This window comes from Cyprinus carpio, chromosome B25, assembly GCF_018340385.1.
Source record: "Cyprinus carpio isolate SPL01 chromosome B25, ASM1834038v1, whole genome shotgun sequence".
NCBI classification, from domain to species: Eukaryota; Metazoa; Chordata; class Actinopteri; order Cypriniformes; family Cyprinidae; genus Cyprinus; species Cyprinus carpio.
In genome coordinates, this window is record NC_056621.1 from 20,207,968 (window position 1) to 20,222,900 (window position 14,933).

General features: G+C 38.2%; 2 protein-coding genes across 2 annotated transcripts in view; one reads left to right on the forward strand and one right to left on the reverse strand.

Moving 5' to 3' along the window:
* LOC109048811 (Golgi apparatus protein 1-like) overlaps positions 1-5,070 on the forward strand; it is a 29,751-nt gene extending 24,681 nt beyond the window's left edge. The window contains exons 27-28 of the mRNA XM_042753352.1: positions 1,728-1,891; positions 3,611-5,070. Of these exons, the coding sequence (XP_042609286.1) occupies positions 1,728-1,891; positions 3,611-3,686 (240 nt within the window). The 3' untranslated portion in view covers positions 3,687-5,070. The remainder of the gene's footprint in view (positions 1-1,727; positions 1,892-3,610) is intronic.
* A 1,444-nt stretch (positions 5,071-6,514) lies between these two features.
* On the reverse strand, positions 6,515-14,557 carry si:dkey-234i14.3 (fibulin-7-like). The gene is made up of 7 exons (XM_019090451.2): positions 13,990-14,557; positions 12,825-12,993; positions 11,619-11,792; positions 10,163-10,351; positions 9,445-9,582; positions 8,597-8,732; positions 6,515-7,005 (listed from the first exon to the last, which is right to left on the reverse strand). Exons 1-7 carry the CDS (start codon positions 14,044-14,046, stop codon positions 6,645-6,647), a joined length of 1,224 nt encoding a protein of 407 aa, XP_018945996.1. The 5' UTR covers positions 14,047-14,557; the 3' UTR covers positions 6,515-6,644.
* Positions 14,558-14,933: the final 376 nt, after the last annotated feature.

Consider the following 14,933-nt stretch of genomic DNA (forward strand, 5'->3'; position numbering starts at 1 on the left):
TTCCAAATTTGTTTAAACTTTATATATATATATCAATACATAATTAAATGTAAGTACTCTGAAAAAGAAAGTATAAAAATCGAGTGTCTGTAGACCTCTCACGACTGTTTTTAAAGACAGCTCATTATTTCCATTCACTCCACCCCCTCCCTTCTGGGCTCCTTCCAAAGCCACGCCCCCACAACACATGAACGCGCGACTCCGACCACTGAGCTGGAAGACGCATTATTTACCTGAGACGAGCGGGGGAGGAAGGAGCACAGTGCGTGTAGTGACATCATGTCAGAGGTCACATGTAATGAATGTTTTTTATCCTGTACGCTGCTACTATCCAACTCTTCAACTCCAGGGACTGAGAAGTCATCATCTCTGGAAAAATGACAATAAAAAACAGATAAACATGTTGATTGTTATAAAAACTGTCACTCGTTTCACTGAACGACACAACATACAAGTCTCAGCGGTCAGAAAGCGACTCCGAGACAATAGTGGATACAGGTGGTGGTGCCATTGTAAATCCACTTTTCGATGGTGTGGACGTTGATATGTCTTTCTCATAACTAATAAAAAAAAAATTATACGGCTCGCTAAGTAATGTTATGTTAGCTATATTACGCAGCTACGTGTGCTAATGACACATGCTTCATGAAAAAATAAACAAAAAAATATGTATGATCAAAATACAAAAAGAAAGATTTACCTGTCCAGCAGAAATAAAGCCATCAAGGAGTCACTTTTCAGCCCCTTGAGTTCCCTCATTTCTTGCCATCGCTGGAAAGCCACGCCGATATTAACTCGTGTTTTATTTCTTTGTTTATCCAAAGACTTTTTGTTCATTGCCTTTTCTTGTACTGTTACTGTCTTCCTTTTTTGCCTGGTTTGCCTTCAGTAACTGCATAGGCCCGGTACTGTGAATTTTGCTTGCTGTTTCTCTGCCATTGTTTTGGTATTCCTAGGATCCGTGTCTCTTGAATTCCTCAAATCAAACGTGCGCGCGCAAGTGGGCAGGTCATGTGTGGCAAAAGGGTGGTTGCCATGGTTGCGAGAGAGTGACAGTCGCCTAAGCCAATCCTATGTTTCGTCCCGAATGGAAATAATGAGCTGTGTTTAATACAGATTAAACGGTCTAGAGTCACTCGATTTTTATACTCTTTTTATCAGAGTACTTACATTTTAATTATGCATTGATATATATATAGAAAGTTTAAACAAATTTGGAAGAAAGTTGTTTATAAATTTTTTACCTACCCTGCTTTTAAGGTCCTTGCACACTGAGTCCGAAGTTTTCGTATGCATTTTTTTTTTTTTTTTTTTTTTTTTTCGTCCTCGTTCCTATCAAAATGCTTGATACGAATGCGAAAAACACAGAAAATCGAACCTTATCCAATTTTTTTTTATGACGGAACAAAGTTTCAGAGACAGTGTGTAAACTTGATTGATACAACGTGTGGTCATATTTATTTTTTAATGTGCAAAAATTTTGGACGAGAATTTCAGACTCCGTCTGCACAGACTGTTAGACTGAGGAAAGTGATTGGATGCTTTTGGGATGTGAAGAGACTTTCAACCAGCATAAAAAAAAATGTAAAAAAAAAGTTTTTTGCCTTAGATTTAGTAATGCAATTTGTGCGCATGTAAAGCTGATAAAGTTTACGCAAGGAACATTGAATGCGAGTTGCTGGTGATGAAGTTTTCATGAGTTCATACTGTTTCTCTGTTGTCAATAGGTGGCGCCAGCGGAAGGTTTCGTGGACCTGGCCGGGCAGGTTTTAACGTCTCCTGCAAAGAGGTACATCCTGAGCATGTTGGCGACGTGTGTGGTCCTGCTCTTCCTCATGGGCCTGCTGTGCGGCCGCATCACCAAGCGCGTGACGCAGGAGTTGAAGGACAGGTAGAGAGGCGGTACAGGGCAGGGGAAGTGCCATTCAGCTCCCCCTGCAGGGCCCAAAAGCCCATCGCGCCCCACACGCCGTTCTCCGTCCTGGGCCGGGGAAGGACACTGGGGTTAAAAACACAAACTTGATGGAAGGGTGGCGGTTGTTTAGACTTGTGCTGTGGTGTGCATTTTTGTGGTACCAGCAATGGCCACACTGGGACCCAGGTTTAATTGCTACACCATTTTTTTTTTTTTTTTCTGACTGTGCTTGTCCTACATCGTCACCTGCTTCTCTGAGTAAACCTGCCTGCGTCCTTTCTGCTTTCAAACGCCATCATCCCGGCGCGACAAACGGACACCAATCAGCTTTCTTCAACTAATATCACAAAGACTTGATTTTGCTTTCCAGCTCAATGTTTTTATTTATTGTTGATGTTTGAATCGCAGGAGCTTCGGCTTTTGATTTCCTGAAGATATGCATGTTGACAAGGATCGAGCGATTGAATGAATGTGTGTCTGTGCCTTTTTGCCCTTCCGAGTGAGAGAATTTGTTTTGTTTGTGTGTTGGTTTTATCATGGGCTTCTTGCTGATTTTTCTTTGTCACTGGGAACATTCTTTTCACCCATCTTTCTTTGCAGTAAGCGTTATACATATGACTTTTGTCATCTGGTCGGTTGATTTTAAGGGAAGGGGTTCTACATGATGAAGGTTTCACATGCGTCGCCCGATGAGTTTGAACTGGTCTTAACTGAGCCACAAGATTTAGAAAATGGACAATGAAGATCTGAATCTAAGGGCGACTTGATTCTGGACTACGAGTCTGTATTGACTCACTGGCCGCATTAAGACGTCAAGCTGTTTACATTATGTTATCGATGCAGTTTCCGACGGCTCTGATTTGGTCGCTTTGAATGAGTCGTTTGATTTGTGCTTTCATAGTGCCATATTAACAAACCATTCTGTTAGCGTATTCAGAGTCATATATGAACCGCATTCATGTTGTTGGCGATTTACCCACATGGTAGATGTCATTTTATTACACGGTTATTCGCTTATATCATTGGGTTTCCAGATATTGTGTGGACAGTTTTAGGACAATTATCGGTTTTAAACCGATTAATTAATTAACACTACATGTATCGTACACATTTATGAAATAAGCTTTCTTCACAGACGGTCGATCTCTTTTAAAACATTGTAAGCTCAGTGCCGTCCATAATCACTACAGATTCCAATTGTTTGCTTTTGCAGCCATTTTTTTGGTTTCGTTTCCCCGAGTCGTGACGCATTAAAGAGTTCTTCTCATCAACTCAAGTTATTTTCGACTAAGTTGCTGTTTGACTGGATTTGTAGCTTCTAAATTCTTTACCCCGAAGGCTTTAATGCATAAACCTCCTTATTTTTTTCGCCGTTCACACTAAATTTTCACTCTCTTGAGTGACCGTATACTATTGAAGGCGTAATCGAGCTGTAATGTTACAGTCCCTGTGCATCTCTGCCTTTGAAATTAATTTGGCTTTTGTATTATTGTTATATTTGTATGCTTTTGTACAAAATGACATTAAAGTGGACTTGGTTCTAGTGTTCATGCATTCAAGCTGTACTTTAATAATCTGAATTCCTGTCATAATGCTGTTGGAAACCATTCGTACTGTAAATAGCTGTGTCATTTTAATAGAGGATTGTGGGTAACAAACTCTGCCTTAACTTTGCCATTTTTCTTTTCTTTGCAGAAAACTTGGGCACCCATGGGTTGAACCCTTCAGCAAGGACAGGAAAGGATACATTGAAATTGACCAACAACAATAGACACTTTTATTCAGATCAAATGACACGGCTTGTGCTTTAATTATTATGCATTATTTCAGGTCATGATATTGAATGCATCCATGTTGGGAAATTCTTCAAAACAAAAGCTCATGCACTAATGGCCTTTTAGCTTCATGTGCTTTCAATGCTTTGCATATTCCAGCTTATGAAAGCTTCAGTTCATGACTGTGATCTGGGTTTCCTGCAAAGATGAAGAAACTGGTTTCAGCCAGATGTTTTATGTTTTCATTCAAAGCGATAAACCAGTACAGCTCTTCCCTCCACTTCCCAATTCAGCTGTTCATTTATCAGCAGAGAAATAAGGTCCTTCATCTACCTGTAAATCATTTCTTTCAGCAGTTATTGATCTGTTTTTATGCATTGAAGGTGGTGTATATTTGGTATATATTGATACTAATGACTTCAGCTGTGATTTTTGTATATATTAGATCCATATTTCATTCACAGGAGTTGGAAACCATTGTCTGTTTGGACTCGGCATTAGAATTGAATGGCTTGGTATACGACGAGCTAGTTTTGGTTGCCATATTTTATTATTATTTTTATATTTTTTATAAAAGTGTGTCTGGTTCATATTTCCTGAAATACCCTAAAATAATAATAATAAAAAACACTTATTGTACACTTACACAAGTATCTGACCAAGCCAATCAAAATAAAGTGAAACTATTTTGATTATTTTTGTTTGTTTGTTTTGTTTTTGCATGTGTATATGTATCTGAACAAGCCAATCAAAAATGGTTAATAAATATATGTGGCCAATCAAATAAATGGTTAATATTTTTGTTTCATTGCCTTGGACTCAAATTATTTGGCCTTATTTTGTTTGGCTTGGCAAGATAATAATAATAATAATAATAATAATTTTGATTGATTAATATTGCTTAATTTTCATTGGATTTGTCAGGTACTTAAATGGTTAAAAAAATTATTTTGATTGGCTTGGTCAGATACTCAAAAAAATCTAAAGTTAAGCAAATTTAGTATCTGAACAAGCCAATCAAAATGAAGCAAAATGATTTAATATTTGGTTTGTTTGTTTTTTGAGCATCTGACTGGGCCTTTCTGAATGTTTCTTCTTTTATTGAGAACTGAAGTATTTTGTATCAGTTATGGAATCACATTGCGGTTTTAAGGCGAGGCGGTAAATGGCTGTCGTGTTTTATTTTTGAATGAGTTAAACTAGCACTTGAAGACTCCCTACATGTGTGTCATCTGCTCACAACTACTGCTTCCTGTCTGTCAAACTGATATATGACATAGAAATTATCAAACGATGAATTGTTTTTGTATTTACTTTATGTTCACAACTTTATTATGAAAAGTATTTTTCCTCGAATCTGATTAAACTGTACTAAACAGATATAACAATCTCTGCTCTTTTCTTTTGTCATTTCTCATGTCTGGTTCTGTGCGAGTTGAATTGGACCGTTGTTGATGAAATTGATCTGATGGTATGTATCTGCTGTATTTTGTCCTTTAACGATTTGGATTTGGAAATCTTTGCCGTCTGTGTGTGAGTCTTTATGTAGCCTCCTCACACAAGTAAAGGTCAAGAGTGTAGAGAGGTCTGGATCGTCTTATGTGGGCAAAATGACACTGGGGTGCCACATTCCCTCTGCCGAGTTTCTGCACCGTTATTTTGTACGACAAACATCTCTGTTTTATGTTTTTACTTCAGTGGAGCCACATCTGCCCTTGTTGCAAGGTTGCCAGGTCTTCACAACAAAACCCGCCCCAATTGCTACTCAAAACTAGCCCAATGGCATTTCGAAGGTGTCCCCTGGTAAAAAAAAATCGTGTTCTAGGGGGGAAAATACAAGTTTTTTTTGGCGAGGTTCCCCTGGTAAAATTCACATTGCAGGGGCTAAGTATTACGCTATTGGGGACGCAGTGTTAAAATTAGTCCAATTCCGCTGGAAAACTGTGGACTTGGCAACACTGTTCTGTTGTGAGATTGTATATAAAACTGCTAATGCTTCTTGAGGTATTTATCGTTCTTTCAATATGGGTTTCAGAACGTTTTGCCAGCAAGGTTTCTGGTTCTTTCTTTTTGAAGTCAATGACTTGAGTTTCTTAAGGATCTATGGGTTTATTCAACTTCAAAACATCTATGATTAACAATTTATGAACTAAAAAAAAATAAATGTGAACGGATCAGTGTAGAAATGTCAAGGTGGCGATCATAAAGAAAAAGTCTCATTAAAAGACTGAAATATTATCACAGTGGTGCATTTGTTGCTGCCGTAAACAATCCATGCTTTTGTGGAAATTTCATACTCGCTGACCGAACTTAGTCCCAGAACAGACGTGTGGGAAAGAAATCAATAACCATTCAACTTCAACCATTCAAGAAGTCAGTGCACCATCAGAAAGATTGTGAAACTGATATTTCAAGGTAAAAATTAACTTGCTTACAGTTGTTTTAATATTTTATTTTTTTTTTTTTTTAATGTTTTTAAGAACTTTTTGAAAATGTAAAGTAATAAGAATTACCTTCTACTTGATAATTACACCACATGACATTTTTAAAGTCATTTAATCTTTTCTTGAAAACGGGCTTAATTTAAAAAAGCTGGCACATTTCAAACTACATTTGAAACTTTTTTTCTTTTTTTTTTTTATTTTATTTTACTTTTTTTTTTTGTAATGTATTTTATTTCTTTTATTTTGAATTTTTAAAGAATTACATGTCATACTGTTAATAACTACAACACTGCATAAATACTTTAGTCCAAATGGAAGAAATTTAATATTTTTTTTTTCATTATTATGAGGAAAATTATTATTATGATAATTAGGTTTTCTTTTGTCCTCATAAATTGGCACCTCAGAAATAGTATAATAGCGCTCCTATCTCGCCTCCACAGACCCATTCCCCAATATCTCGTCTGTAAACGATTTCCCAATATCAGTCCATCGTCTGTCTCCTGCTTCTCAGAAGTTATACGGTGACACAAAGAGAGTGAGTTTCGTGACGTATCGCCCGAGCAGCACCCTTCTTTCCATCTCGCTCATTTCTATATCGACCTCTACTGTGGCGGGACCCTGAAGAGAGTTCTCCAGCACCAGCTGCCCCGTCAGTCTGCCCGAGCGCTGGACGCTGAAGTGCTGGACTCCCTGGGTCCCCAGCAGGCTGAAGCGCAGCGTGTCGCCCAGGATGCGAGCCGCGGACAACCGGAAGAGGACGGTGGGCGTGGACATATTGGACACCACGGACATGAAGTGGAAGTTAATGAAGACCGGGGCCTGGAAACATGCGTTGTCTCCTTGGATGCAAGGGTTACGGTCACAACGCCTGGGTGGAAGAGAAACCAGAGAGAGACGCTGGAATGCCAGACCAAACATTAACCTGAAATTATGTCTTGGAAATATAGCAAGTCCATCTGCGCCGAGCAGTAAATCAGAAATTTGGTTTTGGAGCAATTGTGACAATAATTATAACTCTATATAAGGGAAAAGCCCCTTGTCGTAGACTAGAAACATGATCTACGCAAAAGTTAACAGAATACTTGGGCGACACATTTTAAGTGCGTATTCTAAATGAACATACTCAAGACAAACATATACTTGCATCATTAGTGTGTGACGTAAATTTCATCTTCGGCATAGTATGCACATAGACATATGTGCCTTGAATCTTTTTTGCGCTAATTAATTTTTCCACAAGGTGGCAGTGTTTTGCAGTCAAAAAAGAAGCAGATGAGACTGAACTATGACAAACCACCATTTCAATGCGCTACTTTTCCATTGTTTTTCTATGTAAAAAAACTGCTAAATGGACATGAATTAAGTTAAATGTTTCAAAAATGTTTCTATACCTTGCGTTTTTCACTTTCTGCATTGTGTGTAAATGGCCCCCAAGATATTAATGCAACTCAAAAAAAGTGTACAAAGACATTTTATCGGTGATAACTTTTGAAAAGAAATTGCACAGACACTGAACAAGGATAAAAACTTTCTAGCGTGCATGTGTCAAGTGTTGGTGTCTGCACACACATCAAATGGAGTCAAACGGGGCCGTTCACCCAAAATGTGTTTTTGCTTTCAAAAATGTGAAACACGGGCAGTTGAAGAGAGCGAAAAATAGCCAAGTCGGGAGATGCGTTTTATTTTTTATTTTTTAAGTTGAACTATTAAATTGAGCGCCTCATTTTTAGAACTGCGTATCATGCATGATACACTGATTAAGATGCATGTGCAATGAACAAAGATGTCCGTCTAACGCGTTTACATATAAAAACAATGAAAAAAAAGTGGAAAAATGTGTTCTGCCTGGCTGTGTATTCGGCTGTATTCATATGCGAAGCTTTTACGTCAACCTAAGTATATTTTGGGCTTTAGCATGTTTTGGAGCTACTATTGCATTAACATCAGTTTTTTATGCTAATGTTCACAATAGCGACTCTTGCGACAATGCTAAGGCAACATACCCACGTTGTGTTTTAAACAAGTTTAACCGTATTAACTTAATTTCATGATGTGTTTCAAAATCTCTCAGAATGCAAATGAAATTGGGCTAGCTGAAATAAACAGATATTTTATCCTAACATTCATGATAGCGACCCCTACGATAGTGACCACTGCTAATAATGCAACATACCTGTGTTGCGTTATAAACATGTTTATAAATGCATACACTTTTAGCTACACCAGTGCTGCCAAATCTGTCATTGCGCTAGCACAGCTTAAAGAGTTTATGTTCACATGTAGATTGTCTTTATGGAAGCCTTCAAATCAATTGATAGAAGAAAAAAAACTTCCAAAAATAGTTTTTCTGATTTACCCTTGATTTAGGAGCTTACCTGCTGCACTTGAAGGTGGCATTTTCTGAGATACACATTGATGCAAGTGATTAAGAGCAGATGTGGTGCAGTGGCGTGACTCACAGCGGCGAGGTTTTGATGTACGTGGCGTTACGGATGCGAGGGCAGTCCACATCCACACAGCGATGACCTCCGAATGTATTCACACACACCTGCTCACTACTGCAGTTATGGGTCGCTCTCGCACACTCGTCAATGTCTGCAGAAAGCACATGTTAAGAACATTAATTTGGTGTGTTTTTGAAAATCAGATGTTATTTAGGTTAATTCCTTTTAAGGCTGTGACACACCAAAACAACGTCAAAGAAGTCACTGACTTCCCAACACCGATTCAACATGCTCAGTCAATGTAGTTGTAAAACTATGCAAAACTGCAAACTATAAAACTTTTTTCTATTTTAATCTTTTTTTTTTCAATCAATGTCTATATTTACAAATATACAAGTACTAAGTTTCAAAGTGTAGGGAGGCTCTTATTATTACTCTAATAAGACTCTTATTATTACTCTCTTATTTTGCCATGATTTTGGCTTTAATGGTTACAGCGTCTTCTCTGATTGGTGGATCTCTATCAAGATTATGGCTTGTGCAGTTTTTCATAGGAAATTTGCCATTTACATATGCTAAATGCTGCTGTATGGTAAATGGGATTTTCGCCTACTGTGGTGCTCAACTGTTTTGTGTCTCCTCGATTAGATTTGCTGCTCATGAAGAGCGTTCCTCATTATCCAATCAGTAAAGAGGAAGGCTGTAATTAGGACGCTGCACTAAAAGGCGGGTGCCTATGGAAGCAGACAGGAAGCCAGCTCACTCACTAAATTTAAAACAGATCTTCTGTTGTTTGTTTGAGATGATTCTACAGAACTTTGACAGACCAGCAGGTCATAATGAAGGTTTGATAATGAACGCACCATAGCAGCTCCTGCTATCACGGCCCAGGCTGTAACCGGCGGGACACTCGCAGTGGAAACTTCCAGCCGTATTCACACAGGTGTGCAGACACAGACGGCCAGGACGAGTTCGACGGAAGAGCTCGCATTCGTCAATGTCTGAAACACACACACACACACACACACACACACGCAGCGCTCAATCACATTTGGGTCGTTCTACAACTACAGTGGCATTTGCATCTGAAATCGGTTTAAAAATGAAACTCATTAATCATACATCAAACCAGCCATGCTATATTCATTAATTTCTGTTCGGTCTCATTTCATACATGATCACACTTAATAATTTAGCATTTTAAAAATAAATTTAATTGATGATTGGCTGACATTCTCTTTTGTCATTGGTGTTACACCTAATTAAAGGTAATGAGAGCCAGTAACACCACTGATGTATTACTAGAGTGACTTGCTGATTTTCATGATTTAGTCAGGTATTATAAAGCCAAAAATAATAGCATGGAAATCTGAAATGCATATCAGATAATAACCATGCCTATAACATATATTAAAATTAAAAATTATAATTAGATTGACACTGCAGCATCACTGGTGTGTGTGTGTGTGTGTGTGTGTGTGTGTGTGTGTGTGTGTGTGTGTGTGTGTGTGTGTGTGTGTGTGTGTGTGTGTGTGTGTGTGTGTGTGTGTGTGTGTGTGTGTGTGTGTGTGTGTGTGTCACCTGTGCAGAGTGTGCTGTTGTGGCTGGAGATGCTGTAGCCCTGGTCACAGGTGCAGTGGGTGGAGTCCAGAAACTCAATGCAGCGGGACGCTCTCACATGGGTGGAGACGGAGGCAGGAGGATGAGACGGTGAGGAAGAGGATGCTGATATAGAGGCGGATGCATCATTGTTTACAGTGGTGTCCACAACTGAGAGGACAGGAAACAGTACAAGCTTATCCAATTAACTTTGAGCTTTTAGACTTTAGTCAGAGCAGACACCATATTTACAGTTTTTCTGAATTACTAAAACACAAAACTCCAATCTCTGAACCAAATGTTCACTAACTTAAACCAATTTGTCTTCAGTTTGCTCTATTTGTAAATCTCATGCACTCTATTTGCAAAACTAAACACATTCACTGGAACACTTTTCACACTGTGATGCATTTGTGCTGCAAAATGCTGAACACAAGCGGCAAAAGTTAAACACAACTAAAGCACAGTTGTAATCGTTTACACACAACGATTCAAAATTGTTCACACTTGTTTCTAATGATGTGATCAAACCAACTGTACAAAATATGAGGCAGTTCAGAGAGCACAAGGGGCACAGGTGACTGAATGATGATACGAACAATAGATGGACACAATCTGAGAAGGAGAGGAGGAAGAGTACATGTAAGAAGTGGAGGATGAGGAGAGAAAGAAGGAGGTTTAGAGAGTGTTATCAAAGTTGGATCTGTCAGACCAGAGGGTTTTTTTTCTCTTTGTCTAGCATAAAAGACAACATTACTTGTGATGTGGACACAGTCCTCAGGTCGGACTCAAGCACAAAGACATGATGCTGAGACAGAATGAATCTCTCATTCACCCTGATTTTACAACTGCACAACTTACAGTATTTGATTTTACTGTAGCATGCTACTAATTTAGAGTTTGAGTTGACCTTTTTGGCCTTTGCAGTTGGACTGCAGTATTTTTGCAGTATCCAAGTGCTGAATATATACAAACATTCAGTACTATTCAATATTCAGCACAATACTATTCTTACAGTATACATACAGTACGTCTATACAATATATTCACCTTACTCAGTTGCAATTACTATACTTTTTTTACAGAATTGCAAAATTGTTTACTCAAAACAATATACTTTTTTTCTGCAATGTTCTGGATGCTGTGTTCTCCATTTTTCTCTGTAGTGTCAAATGAATGCTCTGTAGTGTTTATTTTATTGACTTGTGTGTGTGATCTGAGGTTTTGCTAATTATTTACACAGAAATGCAATTGCTTAAATATTAAATGTACAAAAGAATAGCCATGTTTTGTACCATATTAAATATGTCTGCTGTCACTAAAGTCTAAACATTTGTCAAACTTACATACTAAACAATGAGTCTAGTGCAAGTCAAGTAAGTCCAGATTTCTCCTGACACAGATAATAAAGGTTTAAAAGATAAGATCAGACTCATACACTTGCAGGAGGGTTGAGCTCCACTCCAGTTCTGGGAGTCCAGACAGACTCTGGTTTCCGGCCCCATCAGCTGAAACCCCGAGCTGCACAGGAAGTGAACCTCGTGACCAAACTTAAACACAGTCCCTAGTATCCGCCCATTAGCCAGCGGTTCAGGTGGAGGACAGTCTGACACTGGAAAAAAGAAATAAAGAGGCTACACATGCATTTCCTACATATCGCATAGTACATGGTGCAGCCTGTGCTTTAACACTGACGTATATTTCATGGCTAAGATTAATTCATATCATCATTAAAGCATGGTTTACAGGTATAGCTCACCCAAAAATGAAAATGTTCTCAACCTCAGGCCATCACAGATGTAGATGAGTTTATTTCCTCATCAGATTTGGAGAAATGTAGCATTACATCACTTGCTCACCAATGGACTGCATTGGTGATTCAGAATGAGAGTGAATGGGTGCCGTCAGAATAAGAGTCCAAACAGGTGATAAAAACAGCAGTAATCCACACCACTCCAGTCCATCAGTTAATGACTTGTGTTTGTAAGGAAAAAAAAATTCATTACAATTACATTTTTAATTTTAAACCATTGCTTATGGCGAAAATCCTTAATTCATAATATTGTTTTCTCCATTGGAAAAAGTCATTTGGACTTAAATCAGGAGAGAAATAAGCACAAATCAAGTTTACAAGCCAAAACAGCTCTAAACAAATATGTGGGTGAACTTTGACGTGAGAAGACAACAGGAGATGGACTTTTTTCACTGGAGGAAGCATTATTATGAATTATGGAATCATATTTGTGCCAAAAGCAACAGTTTAACGTTAAAACACCCAAATGATGGATTTGTTTCTTACAAACATGCAGCTTTTGGCTTCTCAAGACATTAACTGATGGACTGGAGTGGTGTGAATTATTGTGATGTTTTTATCAGCTGTTTGGACTCTCATTCTGACGGCACCCATTCACTGCAGAGCATCCATTGATGAGCAAGTGATGCAATGCTACATTTCTCCAAATCTGATGAAGAAACAAACTCATCTACATCTTGGATGAGCTGAGGGTGAGCACATTTTAAGCAAATCTTAATTTTGTGATGAACTGCTCCTTTAAGATGAGTGTAAATGACCGTGATGCACTTCACTGTCATGCTCTTGTCTGTGTACACTCGTTTGCTCGTGGGTGTAACAGACTGTGCTGACCTGAGCTCTTGTCTGGGGTGGATTTGTTGTGTTTCACTGTGCTGTTCTGTAAAAGGCTGAGTTTCTTCCGGAGGCTCCGTAGACTCTGCAGGAAGGACGTCTCATGGGCAGAGAGCAGCTTTTGGACCTGCTTAAGAGCATTTAGCACTTCCTCTCCACTCTGACAGTCCTGAGCAATTAAAACACATATATTAGACCACTCATAAGAACAAATGAGCATGGGATAAATCACTGTGTTTTAGTTTATAAACATTATTACCCGTACAACTTTTTATCAGACATTTTATACTGTAAGACAAAATATTATAAGATAAATAATGATTTAAAATGTGACAAGTATCAATTTTAATTGTTTTCATGTAGGTGCATTTTACAGAAGAATCCAGAGTCCATTCTATTGTCCAGTCTTACAAACAAAGTTCAATGCTATTTTAGAGCTGAATTGCAGTCATTTGGACCATCCACTGCAAATCTGGTTTAGTCTTGGACTAGATCTACTCTGTGTTTTGGAGACAGGGCCATATAAGAGCCTGGTGTTAAAACCACAGGCAAACACCACAGCGGTTTCTCAGCGTGAAAAACACTTTCATATTTGCAGACTGAGCTGGAAGATGTTCTGCAAATGTGAAGAATGTTTATGACGAGAGCTTAACACAGCATTTGTTTTAATTACTAAACGCATTATGATATTAACACAATATTGATTTTACCACTCTCAAATTTAATTAAAAAGACTGATGAAAAACATGATTTTATGAACAAAGTAAATTTATTATTGTGATTCGGATTTTAGATTTCAAATTTGAATTATTCAGCAATAGACCTTGAAGAACTAGAATAAAATATTAAATTATTTCATTTAAAATTCTAATAAATAAATAAATAAATAATAGGCCTATTTATAATAATAAAATGTTAAAATAATATTATATTATTACTAAAAATATTTAACATAGACCATGGGGCACCTGTATAATAGAATAGAATAGAATAGAATAGAATAGAATAGAATAGAATAGAAAAATATTAATGAATACACATTGCAGAATATTGATAAAGGCCCAATAACAACAACAACAAAATCTCAACACAACAAATACTTTGTAAAAGTCCCCAAAATAAAGTTTCTCTTTATGTTTATTTCTATTGTTTCAAAGTAACTTACTTGCCCCTGAGATGTGAAGAGCTGGCTTGTAAAAATGATCATGAAAAAAACCTTCATCCTTATACAAGTCCTCAAAATCCCCAGTGAATGTAGAAAACTTGAGCTTAGTGTTGTTATTCCAGTTTGGTTTCGTTCAGCTCAAGTCTGTAGATGCTGTTGGAGTCCAGGCGGAGTCTGTGCGTGTTTTGAGGTGTTTTCACTCCACCCTTCATCTCTCGCGCCTCAACCACATCTGCGCGCGCACGCGACTCTGAGAGAACACGCACCACAAAGAAATATAAAGGCATCAAAAAACAGGCCTACCAATATTTACACTCTATATACTAATTACGATACCAAATATATCATTTCCGAAAGGAATTATAATTTGGACTGCACAAATAGGCTACTTTATGTAAGTTTTTATTATTTATTTATTTGCTTCATTTACTGAATAGTTATAGATTCAGTTATTGCTATCAAAGCAGTCAAACTTTACATCTTTTCATAGAAACCAGGCGTTCATTAATCATCCTCAGACGTGTTCCCCAGCCGCATTTCTCAGAAATCACAGCTGTCACAGACGAAGGCTTTTAAAACCCCAAACCCACCACGGGTTCAGCTCATCAGTGTTTGACGCGCGTGATTTCGCCCGGTGTCGCTCGTTCCCGCGGGGTCTCGACTCACATTAGCGCATGTACAGCTCCCTGAATCACGAGAAGAGAACCAGTCAGCTGTGTCGTGTTAAAACGGAACCGGACAGTTTTATATTAAGTTATCGTTCCGTTGATTTTCTTAATAAGGGCTCCTGGAGGAACTGTGGCCAACGCTAATGAAAGAACAGAGGCTGCTTGAATGCTGGGACAGTGATGCATGGGGCCTCAGATGAATTTTGCTTTATAACTTCCATTTTTCCTGTCTGGGTTTCTCTCATTCTCTTCTGCAGGAAATGGATCACTCCAGAA